Source organism: Biomphalaria glabrata, chromosome 6 (assembly GCF_947242115.1).
Source record: "Biomphalaria glabrata chromosome 6, xgBioGlab47.1, whole genome shotgun sequence".
NCBI lineage: Eukaryota > Metazoa > Mollusca > Gastropoda > Planorbidae > Biomphalaria > Biomphalaria glabrata.
Window position 1 is genome coordinate 12,289,134 of NC_074716.1, and position 13,808 is coordinate 12,302,941.

A 13,808-nucleotide genomic window follows, 5' to 3' on the forward strand; every position below is an offset into this window, starting at 1 on the left:
CTTAGACAAACATAATATCCTCACCCCATACCAACATGGCTTTAGGAAATATAGATCATGTGAAACACAACTAATAGGACTAATTGATGATTTTTCAAAAGGTTTAGATAATAGTGAACAAATAGATGCTATCTTACTAGATTTTTCCAAGGCTTTTGACAAAGCTCACCACCATAGCTTGCTTAAAAAATTAAAATATTTCGGCATAGTGGTCCATTGCATCAGTGGATTAGAGATTTTCTGCTAGGGAGAGAACAAACTGTAGGCTAATAATAAATGGCTCTAAATCAACAACGATAACAGTAAACTCGGGTGTACCTCAAGGAACAGTCTTAGGTCTACTACTATTTTTAATTTACATAAATGATTTACCAAATTGCATTACTTCAGGAACAAAAGTCAGATTATTTGCAGACAATTGTATAATATATAGAACAATAAAAAACTACACATGACTCAGATATTTTACAAAGAGAATTAGATGAATTACAGAAATGGGAATCAAATTGGAGCAGGTCTTTCCACCCAGAAAAATGTCAGTTGTTAAGAGTAGCAAGAAAACTAAAACAAATTAATTCCACTTATCTTATTCATGTCAAACCAGTAACACAGACTAAAAACGCAAAATACCTAGGTGTTATAATAAATGAAAAACTGTCATGGAATCCACATATTGATGAAACTATAAAAAAAAATCAAACAAAGCATTAGTGTTTATTAAAAGAAATTTCTATAAATCAAATAAGAACATAAAACTAAAATGTTATTTAACCTTGGTTAGGCCAATAATAGAATATGCATCCTCCGTTTGGGACCCCTCAACTCAAGAAAACATTAAGAAACTGGAACAGACACAAAATAGAGCAGTGAGATTCATAACAAATGAATATTCACATTTGACTAGAGTAACACCCTTAGTAAAATCACTAAATTTAGAAAGCCTTCAGGACAGAAGACTTAAAAGTAAAGTAGCAATTATACATAAAAACACTGAACTATAATCTTCAAATACAAAAACATTTTAATAAAAAACTCTGAAAGACACAAAGATAAAGGCACATTCCTCGTCCCATATGCTAGGACAAATTTGTACAAATATTCCTTCTTCCCTAGCTAGCCAGGAAAACCAATGACTTGGCAGAATTTAAGTCATTGGTTAATATGCATGACTAAATGCATGACGCGTAGGACGTAATCATCTTCTTTTTTGAAGTAACGTCTGTATTATATAAGATAAGATAACTCTAATGGGTGCCTGACTTTAGTTGGGGAAAGTAAAGGCGTTTGGTCGTTGTGCTGGTCACATGACACCCTGCTCGCAAACCGTTGGCCAAAGAAACAGATGACCTTAACATCATCTCCCCCAATGTCTGAAAGGGGAAACTTTACTTTATTCTCGTAGGGTATTAAAACAAAGACGTAGTGCTGTAGACATAAGAAAAGCTTATATTAATATGAAGACCGGCTGAAGCCATGTCTAGAAACGCCAGGCTTTATTATGTCTTCCCTTGAAGCTCACTGTAATTCACTCGAACATCATGCAATGTTTTTTGGCATGACGACAGGCAAGAAAGAAAACAGAATTATCTAAGGCTAAACCAATTAGAATGTAAATATTCATTTGGAATTAAGTTTTTTTTCTTCTTTTTTTTTTTTTTTGTTGTGATGTATATATTAGAGCTGGTCAGTCTCAGGAATAGCTGAACATGTAAATTCTATTTGTAGACCCAGGTTAGACCAGGTGAAATTATTTGTTTTGAAACCTTTGGATAACGAGGTAGTCATTTGACCAGAGTAATAATCAAATCTCTTCCTTCTCCACGTGAATCTGAGAATTTATTTCGACCTTGGTGAACTGAAGCTATTTGGCCCAGACCCCAATCACGAATGGCCTTCTTTGTATACTTACCGGGATTTGAACCAAGCCGTCAAGCTCCCGGTACCTTTGTACCTTAAAAATAGTCTCTTTTTTTCTTCTTCATCGTTCTCATTGTTATGTTGGAGTGTTCATATGACTAGACCAATACATGAGATGAACTGCGCAGTGGTTTCCAAATCAGGGAGCTCTCCATATAGTTTTCTTTCTATTAGGGTGATTTGGGGCCAATGTCTTATACGGGCCTCTTGGTAGAGAAAGCAGTTTTGGAGGACGTGGTCGGCATTTTCTGGTGATACTCCACATGGGCAGATTTCACTGGTTCCAATTTTGAGCTTCCGGAACATGTGTTGTCGCATTCTGTTGTGTCCGGTCCTGAGTCGAAAGATTAGACGTTGGTCTTGTCGGGATAGCTTATAGTAAGCGTCATCTTTCTTGTGATTTGGATGAGAGCTCGTCCATTTCTCATTTATTTTATGTACAATTAATTTCTTCATTTCTTCTGGATAGAGTGCAGAGTTTACTTGTGAGTTTGTTCTCCCACTCTTAGCGAGTGTGTCAGCCTTCTCATTTCCTGCTAGTTGTATGTGAGCTGGTATCCATTGAATAACAGTTTTTTTGCTGTTGTTGTTGAGCTTTGTAAGTGCTGTTCTGAGGTTTTTAATATAATGGGAATCAGAGTTTTGCAAGCTTTGGAGGGTTGTTTTCGCGTCTGTTAGAAAGACAATCTGACTGTGAGGGGAACTTGGATGATTTGCTAGCATGGTAGCAGCTAGTGCTAGTGCTTCCCTTTCTGCTCTGTGACTGTCAGAGAGCTCTCCAGTTGCAATGGATTTTTCTAGTTTTCCTCCATCTGGCCATTCGATAAGTATTCCAGCTCCTCCATTTGTGGTGGCTTTATGGGATGAGCCATCCGTGTAAACTCTGATCCACTGATTGCTAGGGTAATTGGTATGTAGAAAACAGTTCACTATTTCCTTGAGCTCTGTTGGTCTGTAATCAGATTTTCTTTTTATGTTTTCAATATGGTCCTTTATAGTAGGAAGAGGGCTTTCGTCCCAGGGTGGAGATTCATTATAGTGTATCGAGGATTCCAGAGTAATTTTTTCAAGTTGGTGTTTCTTTTTTAGGTTTAGAGATTCCTGTATGAAATTGGTCCTTTTGAGACGTTTTTTTTTGTGCCAGTTTTGTGGATTTTTGTTCTGAGTGGGTGCCTCTCCAAGGTTTCCAATTTAGTGAATTGGGAAAGGATTTTTATTTCTCTTCTTTCATCCAGAGAAATCAGGGCAGCGGTTTCCTCCATAGCTCTTATGGGTGTTGTTTTGATTGCTCCTGTCATTATCCTTAGTCTCTTTGAATAGTGTCACACTAAGATGTCGCGTTACTCTGCCCTTGTCCTGAATAGGATTTGAGGGATAAGTAAGTCGCTTGAGCCGCTAAAGTACACAGGCAATACTTGCAAAGAGACACCTTAGTACACATGAAATACTTGCAAGGAGACACTTCAGTACACAGGCAATACTTGCAAAGAGACACCTCAGTACACAGGCAATACTTGCAAGTAGACAACTCAGTACACAAGCAATACTTGTGGCTCTCCATAGCCTAAGCTTTATCAATAATAACTAATATATTTATTTTAGAAGAGTTCATTTGATCCTGTTTCAGCAAATAATTCCCAATATTTTCCAGATTACATTAGCTACATCTTTGTTCAACGCGTAGACAAACTCACTCTGACTAATAGATATAAAAAAAAAATTTTGAGCACCTTATTTCTCACTTCATCCTATGTTTAGCTTAGTAGTAACTTATTCATTTGATTGTTTTATTATATTAAATACAGAACGTTAGAATGCCTGCTTTTTATATACCGCTGGGAAATCTATAATGTTTTCATTTAACAAAATCAATTCTCCAAAGTACAATTATTGCTTCATTTATTTTTGTTATAAAGACAAGGCTAAGCTCTGAACCAAATCTATTTTTAGGTTCGATCAAACGTTCAGAATACAATCTCATTAGGAAACACAATTATCTGAAAATATGAACACAAATATGTCTTCTCACAACATTTTAAAACAAATAATGAATATATTTATTTTAGAATAATTTCGTTCATTTCATCAGCTTTAGCCAAAGATTCCCATTTCGTCGGAAATTAGCTCCCTTTTTTGTGTAGATGTTACAAACAAGTATAATTATTTGAAGTTTTAATCAATCCAATGACAGCAATAGTCAATGCGTAAGACCATGACATCCAAAAATGTTTCTAGGGGACGTCATTATAATTGTTAGTGACAAAAATGTTTTCGGGTTACAAAATAACATCTGGTCAGACATGCCTTGATTCTTTGACGATTTTAAAAATAGCTGTAGAATAGTGATATCCACGCAGTCATCAGCAGCAGACGCCTTGGCTGGCTTGGTCACGTTCATAGAATGCCAGTAGATCGACTTCCACAAGACATTGTGCAGGTTGCCCACTTCTAAGGTCTACTGATGTATGTAAACGTGATATGAAGCACTTCAAAATTGACACTAACTGTTGGAAAAAAGTGGGACTAGATAGATCCACATGGAGAGCGAGCATAAAGGAAGTGTCCCGGATTGCAGATGCCATACACAATAGTAAGCAGAAAGAAGGGTGAAAGTGCAACCGCGTATGGGGATACAGATGCCCAACCTGTGACTGCGGCTGTGTATCAAGGAATGTCCTCTTTAGTCACACATGGAAAGGGAAAAATCTTCTCTCGAGACATAAAATGCCACAGATAAAAAAAAATAGTAAGAACCCCCAAATCTTTGAGGACGCCTTATTAAATGTTGCATGTCAAATATTAGCTAACTAACTCTTAGAAATGCTTCCAATTGCAAGTGTCTCAAATAGCCTTGACAATCAATCCAACTCCACGTCTTCACGTGTAACTCAGATATTGAGTCCGGTGGAACTGTTTTCACTAACAGGAGAAGGGGCACAGGTAAGCTTCGGGCAGAAGGAACTTGTTAGCCTTGACTGGCCACTCACCTAGAAGAAGGAAAACTCTGAATTCAAAACCTCTTCTGCCTTGCAGCTGTACCCAAACATGTGAAAGGCTTCGGGAGTCAACCCTGAAGAAAACTCAGGAGTCGGAGATTCTATTTTGCAGCATACAGTGCTACACACTGCCAGAGCCTGCGTCTCAAGTGATTTCAAACTGTAACGGCACTTGCCGTTCCTTTGGATCTATCAGCTGCTGTGTGGAGAGGGGGAACTGCTGTGTGGGTGACGTCGTTCTGACCCCAGCTAATGCCCAGGAATTCATCGTGGTCGAGAGTGCGCTTGAACTTGGCTTGTCTTGGCTACCTAGAAGGGGGCTCGAGGTTCGACACCGGACTCGGGCAGAGTTGTGTTTACTGAGCGCCTAAAGGCAGCACGGAAAACCAACTCCTAGATACCCCCTCCCCCCCCCCCCACTGGTCCACAAATGAGATTGGACCAAAGCGCTCTGAGCATGCTATAAGCATGAAAGTAGCGCTATATAAAAGCTATAATAATAATTCTATGAAATGATCCATAGTCACTTTGAAACATAGATTAACTCTAAACGTTAATTTAAAACAAGATTACAAAGACTATACACAAATTTTATAGTGTTTGTGTGAATCTAGGCCAGGAATTGAACTACAGGAAGGCAAGATGGAGGAGGATGTTTATTTTTCACAATGGAGAACAATAACACACACACACACACACACCAAGTTCTATTTTCTTCTCAACTTTCACACTTGGGCAGAACTCATTAACTTCCAAAACTCGGGTATTATAATTCTACATCAGAATCTGTACCAATGGTGCGCTCCTCTTTCGATGGCAGTGAGCAGAATGGCAAGTCTTAGCATTACTGGGCGCCGTGTATCACAAGGATAGTTTCATTCTTCTAAGTTATCTCACTGACTTAATCCACTCAACATTCTTTCCCAGGTCAAAGGCAATCTTTATTTTGCATGGCTTTTTAGCTAATTGTTATCCAGGTGATAATTCGTAGCTCCTGTATCTTTTGGTTCTCATTATCAAGATGGAGGATTCAGATAACCAGTCTGAGATGAAATGCACATTAGTTTCCATATTCCATAGTTTTTTGTTCTATCTGGAGGTGTTTTTTTTTTTTTTTTTTGGGGGGGGGGAAGTAATCAGCTTTAGGTGACATGGTCTTCATTCTCATCTGACCCTCAAGGATAAGTTTCACTTGCTGTTTCTGTTTGCTAATCCTGATAAAGTCTTTCTTTCAAATACAAATCACATACAAATAATTAACAGTTTAGACCTAGAGATAAAGCCAGTAAGGGAAAAAGAGGAGTCCTGCTATAACACACACTTAGTTTATGTACTTATAGACTTTGGATTCATGCTGGAATTAAGTAAGTTAAAAAAAGTAGTAAACGTCCCCTTTCAGACCCTGCGGTCTATATGGCAGATGATGTTAAGGTCATCTGTTTCTATGGCCAATGGTTAACGAGCTATGCTATGTGGCAAGCACAACGACAAACCACCTTTATTTTTCCCCAACAAAAGTCAGGTACCCATTAAAGTTAGGTGGACACAGGGGCGCCCCAAAAATCCCGAAATTCAACATCCCAGTCTTTACTGAGATTCGAACCCAGGACCCCAGGTTCGGAAGCCAAGCGCCTTAACCACTCAGCCTCTGCGCCCCCTGCTCATAATATGGTGTCTTGTACTTAAATTGATATAACTTGTAATTTCATGTTTTAAACTGTCAGTCCGCTAGATATATAGGTTGTATAATATTTGTATACTACTTGTGTTAGTGTTAGGAAGTGTATGTGTGTGTTTCCAAGGTAACGCGCGAGGAGGGGGGAGAGTTGGATTCCGGTGTAGATTGATGGGACCAGGATCTGTCATAATTTATGTTAAGAAGTCACGTGGGTGATAATCGAAATATTTTTTGAGAGACGAATATCATTTTATTTTATTACAATCCACCCATCTCAGTGGTACTACAGGGGGGGCCCTGGTCAGCTCTAGCACAGCTCTCCATTCTGATCTATCCTGTATCTTTTTCCTGTTGGTCGCGGACCTATGTTGTCTCTTCAGAAGTATAATAGTTAGTAATTGTTCCCCTTGTGTTTATCTGTATATTCCGTATTACTATTTCTAAAAATAGATTAAAAAGCATGAAATTGACTCTCCTTGTCTTAGTCCTCGATTAATCCGAAATTCCCATGACTACTCCATACTTTTTGAGTCGTTTTATGGAATATGTATACGTTTTGTCAGCTAGTGGAGTATTCCTAAGTCCTGTAGTGCTTGATATATATATTTCATTTTGGTGCTGTCATAAGCCATTTTATCTGATTTGTGGCATTTTAGGTCTCGGGAGATTATCATTCCCCTTTGCAACTTCTTTGTGTGACTAAAGAGGCCAATCCTTGGTACACAGCTGCGGTATACTATATTCGAAGAATGAATTTTTCTAGTATAAATCTTAGGGTGAACTTTTGATCGGTTGTGTCTATATTAGGTATCAAACCACATTGGTAGTCACCTAGGATTTCTTCTGCATACTTTCCAAATCTCTTAGTAATAAGCTTAAAATTCTTGATATTAGTCTGTGCATTTGGGAATGTAAGTCTTTCCCTACATATTTAATTAGTTCTGCTGTAATTTGATCCTCACTTGGTGTCATTTTTCTACTACTAGATCTATATCTCAAGTTGAATCTTGTTTCAAGAAAGATGTTTTTAAGTTATTTAAAGTTAATTCATTTAAACATAATACGCCTACATATGTTTAGCTGTACTAGATGTTTGGAGCTCCAAACAGACGTCCTATCCGAAACACTTTTGTGTAGCAAAACTATTTTGTATTCATTTTATAATACTGAATAACAATAAACTCGTAGACAGTAAAATGTTAATATAATTTTTTATCTCCTTGTTATGTGAGACATTGATCGATTGAAGGCTAGTTCTCTTTATTTATCTTGTCAGTTTGAGCGGAAGATTGTGTTGACAATATTTTCACATAGATCTGGATCTACAAGGACCAAATAAGCCCTGTCAGTTAAGATTTTCTTGTCACACGCGACGGCCATCTGAAACAACTCGCGTGGGGTGGGGGGGGGAGGGGGAGGGCTTTGTTGATCATTTCACGGAGTTGATGGGGTGGGGGGTGTTGGTGTATCTAATTACTATGGATACCGCCACGCGTGACGTGAGATCTCAGCTGAGATAGAAAGATGGGTAAAACTGAAATGATTCGAAAGACAAATCGTAAGAATGACAGAAGAACAAACGGAGCGTCTTGTGTTCAGGCTGAGGATTGACAAGACTCACGATTAAACAAGATAACATGCCAACTCACAGGGCACATTTATTGATACAATGAAAGACAAAATGAACTATCTGGCCCGCCAACAAAACAACAGTCCGACATTCAGACAGACAGAATAAACACTCAAGAACAAAATACACTGTAATCTGAATACAACATAATACACTGTAATCTGAATACAACATAATACACTGTAATCTGAATACAACATAATACACTGTAATCTGAATACAACATAATACACTGTAATCTGAATACAACATAATACACTGTAATCTGAATACAACATAATACACTGTAATCTGAATACAACATAATACACTGTAATCTGAATACAACATAATACACTGTAATCTGAATACAACATAATACACTGTAATCTGAATACAACATAATACACTGTAATCTGAATACAACATAATACACTGTAATCTGAATACAACATAATACACTGTAATCTGAATACAACATAATACACTGTAATCTGAATACGATGAACAACAGAATACAAAGCTTTATTCAGCAAGAGAGAACATTCATCATCATCATTTTTCCTTAGCGTTCTTCATAGAACATAGGGCCTCAGTAAAAACACGCCACTCTCCACGGTCTCTTGCTAGTTATTAAATGGCTTCCCAGCTCTTTCCGTCCTTTCAGCTTCACCTAGTACACTGCGTCGCCATGTTCTTTTTGGTCTTCCTCTGCGTCTTGTGCCCTGGGGGTTCCACTCTAAGACCTGTCTAGCTCCGTTGTCGGCATCTTTTCTAAGGGTGTAACCAATCCATCTCCACTTTCTCTGCACCTCTATGTTTCTCTGTCCGCCCATCTCCTACAAAGAGTGACAAATATTGACCTACATTGATATAATAATAAGCCATTGTCTTCTATTCCTAGATTAAGTATGAGTGCAGCACTTCATTTGACCACGAAAACCCAGTCGCGACCTGCTTATTTTTCCATAACTAATGCAGACAAACCGTTGACCGCCGGTGGTCTATAAAAATTTTTGTTGCCATCTGTTGGAGGCCGGCATGCACATTAAAGAAGTGCAACTTACCATTCAACAGATGCACTGGTTCAGACAGCTATTCCGCATGGGGGGTAACCAACCACACGCCAAAAGTGCTATTTTTTTACCTGCTTAAAGGTGGTCTGCATAACAAAGGTGCCCCGGGAAGCGCTATAAAACGGAATTCATGCGCCATTTTGTCTTCACTGGCTTAAATGGCTTCCGAAAGGTACAGCTGGAGAACTCTTATGAATACTTATGACTTTACTTACTTAGACTTAGACTTAGGTCCTCCTGCGCCGTTCGGCGCATTGGGCGGCAAGCTGTCTCCACAAAGATCTGTCACTGGCAATGTCTGAAGCCTCCTCCAACCTGGTGTCCACTGTTCTGAGGTCCTCCATGAAGGTGTGGCGCCAAGTATACGAGGACGTCCTTGTTTGCGCTTTCCTCGTATTGGCTTCCATGTCATCGCAACTCTTGGTAGGCGTAGTTCATTTTGTCGTAGACCATGTCCCGCAAACCTCGTGAGACGCTCTGTCCCAACCTCACTAAGTGTTCAACTCCCAGTTTGAGACCCGTTCTGTGTAACTGACTCCCAGTTTGAGACCCGATCTGGTAACTGACTCCCAGAATTCGTCTCAGTCATTGTAGTTGAGCCACATTTCGTCTTTTCTTAATTTTGACAGATGACTTCCATGTCTCACATGCATATGTTGCTGTTGGGATGACGATTGTGTTGAGAAGGTATCCAAGTTTATGTGAAGACCAATTTTGGGCGCCTCTCTATCTAGGCTCTCCGTCATTTCTTGTATGCATTTATTTGTAGCCCCGAGTAGTGCAGTCCTCAGGAACTTTAGAAGTTCGCCAACAGAGATTTAAGAGATCAGTCATTCTGTTAACAACGCACTGCCCTCCCCCCATGTTTTAGCATTTCTGCTGACACCATGTCTAGCCCTGGTGCTTGATTTGTTCTTTAGCACTGCAATGGCCATGGTAACGTCCTCTACAGTTATTGGGTCTGTCTTGACCTTGAGATCATCATCCGGAGAGGAGTCCTTGAATGTGTAAGTCTGGTCTAGAGGTTTAGGGTCTCTTTAAAGTGCTCTACCCATCTGACATCCTGTTCTTCTTTCGTTAACAAAGTTTTGCCTTGCTTGTCTTTTATCGGAATACTTATGAACACACAATTTAAAAATTGTATATCTTTAAAACAAAATGTATCTTATCTTGAACTTGGCTTGGCTACCCATGAAGGGGGCTCGAGGTTTGACACCCGACTCCAGCAGAGTTGTGTTTACTGAGCGCCTAAAGGCAGCACGGAAAACTTTCTCCCAGATAAACCCTCCACCCAATAACGTGAAGTAAAGTTTCCCCTTCATGGAGTGGATGATCTGAACGTCTTTTCTGCGACCTACGGTTAGCGAGGGTGTCATGTGACCAACTGCTTTTATATTTCCCTAACTTATGTCAGGTACCCATTAGAGCTGGTTGGCCTCAGATGCCATAAAGACCCCAAAATTAAAAATCTCAGTCGTCACCAAGATTCGAACTCGGCACCCCTCCGTTCGGAAGTCTGGAAAATGTTTTTTAAAGAAGAAAACAAAACCGAAAAATTTTCTTACTTTAGAATAGGAAGTAATAAAAGAATTGATTGTTAAATGTGTTGTTTACTAATTATTCATTAACTTGCATTTCTTGATTCTTTCTCCAGGAGATATTTTTAGTGTGCTTCTTTGGTCTTGAGTATGTGATCCGCCTCTGGTCAGCAGGGTGTCGTAGCAAGTACATGGGGATACGTGGGCGGATACGATTCGCGAGGAAACCTATCTCTGTCATAGGTAACTCGATTTTCTATTCCATTACCTCTTTTTGTGTCTGTTGGTCACTTGTGTGTAAAAGAGATAGAATGAGAGAGAAAGAGAGAGAAAGAGAGAAAACATGAGCTAAAGCGAGAAAGTGAGAGGAGAAATAAAGAGGGAGAAAAAGAGAGAAAGAAAGAAGAAAAAAAAAGAGAGTGAAGGAGAGTGAAAGAGAAAGAGATAGAAATAAAGAGAGAAAGAGAGAGAGAGAAAGAGAGAGTGAGAGAGAGGGAAAGAGAGTGAGAGAGAGAAAGAGAGAGAGAAAGTGAGAAAGAGAGAGAGAAAGAGAGAGAGAGAAAGTGAGAGTGAGTGAGAGAGAGAGAGAGAAAGATAGTGTTCGAGAAGATTGTAAAGAGGGAGGAGGGAGGGTTACATTTATTTTCCAAAAGAGGAAGTTTATTATTCAGCAGCATCTGTTTGACGTGAACTAGATTATGGATGAGGAGTGCGTGTAGATTGGTTCCCTGACGTGTCCTATCTCGACACTGCCATCTTCATTGTAAACTGAGAGCAGTGGCGTGCCGAACATATTTTGTTTTTTAATTTTTGTCAAATGGAGTTGAGCTCCAATGAAAAGAAAGTCTATTTTGTACCCTATTGAAACTTCGAAATAGCTTATTTTAGCCAGACTGGGTGTGGGATGAAGCCACCTTACTTGCTCCTCCCAGGTCAGCCTGCGCCCTTGGGAGACGGGCAACGATGCTTAATGGCAACTGGTTACTTCCCTTCACGTGAGGGAATTACCATTAGCATACAATAGTGCTCACGTACATTGCTTGACCAGTCATTCTTTCTATTAAATAGAAAATTAAGTAATTTACTAACACAACAATAAACAGTCTTGAGAGCACAATGTTTGAGGCATATTTTAATTCCATATGGCTTTAAAAAAAAAAAAAAAAGTATAATTGTGAGTTGGATAGTTCTATTATTAAACTTTCTATTTTCAAACTGATTGAATTTGTTTTGTTTTAGATTTTATCTCTTTACATATGTCTATTTCTTTTTTTTTTTTAGATTTAATTGTTGTCGTCGCTTCCATCTGTGTGTTTACAATTGGTTCAGAAGGTCAAGTGTTTGCCACCTCCGCCATTCGGTAAGCTAATTACGTCATACGTTTGATTTGATTACGAGGTCAATCAAGACGCCATATGAATGACTTAAAGAGACATATACAAATGTTTCAATATTAGAAAATGAGTCGTTCGTTTGGGACCACTCTTCACTTAAAAGAAAACTAAGAAAATAAAATGGAGGCAAAAAGCCGTCAGATTTATAATAAACGACTATTGTAATTCCATTAGAGAAACGCATAAGTTAAATCACTAAATTTATTAAAGTAAAGAAGGAAAAATACATAAAACAAACAATAATAAAATACTCAGAAAGACATAAATAGATAAAGGCACATTTCTTATTCTATATGTTAGGACAAATTCGTACAAGTACTCCTTCTTCCCTATTGCCATTAGATCATTAAACAGGTTGCTTGAATCAGCCAGAAAAAAACAAAGACTTAGCAGAATTTGCGTCTCTCATTAACATGCACGGCCAGATTAACACATGAATCCATGTAGGAGACCTATCTTCTGTTTGAAATAAGTTCTGTAATTTATAATAATAATAATAAGTTACATTGTATCTTGTAAGATTTCAGTAAGTTTTCGTTTTCTGTGCGCTTCTAGAATTTTGGTGACATTGTACTCATTTCACTTTATGATAATCATTTTTATTGGATGATAGCAAAACACCCCCGCCCCTTCCTCCAAAAAAAAAAGCATAGTGAGAAATTAGGCAAGGCGCTCTTTTGTGTGTGTGTGCGTGTGTGGGTGTGTTTGTTTTGAATGAGTCCGTTGTTTCAAGTTTTTTATTTTATTGGGGCATACCTACTTAAAGGTAAACTATCGGTCTCTCTATATTTTTAAATTTGGTGTTTGCTTCTGATCCGGACATTAGAAGACTCCTGATCCAGACATTGGAACTGAGAAAGAGTTCATGTCAATGCCAGGAATGACGCCTACAGCTACATCTAAAAATATCCGCCTTCCCCTCTTCAAAACTAGACCACACACTAGAAGTAGCTCTTTCCCTGTATCACCAGATGACTTGATTCTGTTCTTCTTGTCAGGTTTTGATCCTTTCAAATGGCTATCGGTGTTCCATGTGTCCCCAGTCTGGATTTTAGGTCAGCATTTATTTCATACACTTTAGGAACCAGGCATTATGTTCAACGATTCCAACGGTTGAGCTTTTGGATTTGTTCGTAAATAAAGAAACAAAATGTTCTTAAACAATGGAATGAAAACACCGAGGGGCGAAAAATCTTTCAGAAAAGGCAATAGACTATATTTAGACCAAACCAAAAGAAAATCCCTAGTAATAATTAATAAATTTACGATTTAGGTAAGTGTCATGTCTCATTTTCCCTTTATAGTGCAAAGATCCTTAACCATTTTTTTCTCCTTATAAAGGAACTCTTTAGTTTATTTCTAAAGAAATTAAATTATTGGGAACTACAAATTACAGAGCGCTAATAGACTTACGTCAGTTCCGGTTGTACCTCCGAGACATATAAAACATTATCGTTATTGTTTTGAAACTCGAAACGAAACTTCCTTCCCATTTTGGAGACGGTAGAAATTGATGTTTCCTTACAGACTAAAGACATTCACAGTAACAGACAATACATTTCCATACCGTGTCGTCATAAATCTCCATAAACTGTGTGTT

General features: G+C 38.5%; 1 protein-coding gene across 7 annotated transcripts in view; it reads left to right on the forward strand.

The window, feature by feature from the left end:
* The window catches only part of LOC106076703 (potassium voltage-gated channel subfamily KQT member 1-like), a 167,807-nt gene that overhangs the window by 115,729 nt on the left and 38,270 nt on the right, over window positions 1–13,808 (forward strand). For all 7 annotated transcript variants that reach the window (XM_056031618.1, XM_056031625.1, XM_056031622.1 and 4 more), the window contains 2 exons: window positions 10,931–11,057; window positions 12,096–12,174. In XM_056031618.1, coding sequence (XP_055887593.1) covers window positions 10,931–11,057; window positions 12,096–12,174 — 206 coding nt within the window. The remainder of the gene's footprint in view (window positions 1–10,930; window positions 11,058–12,095; window positions 12,175–13,808) is intronic.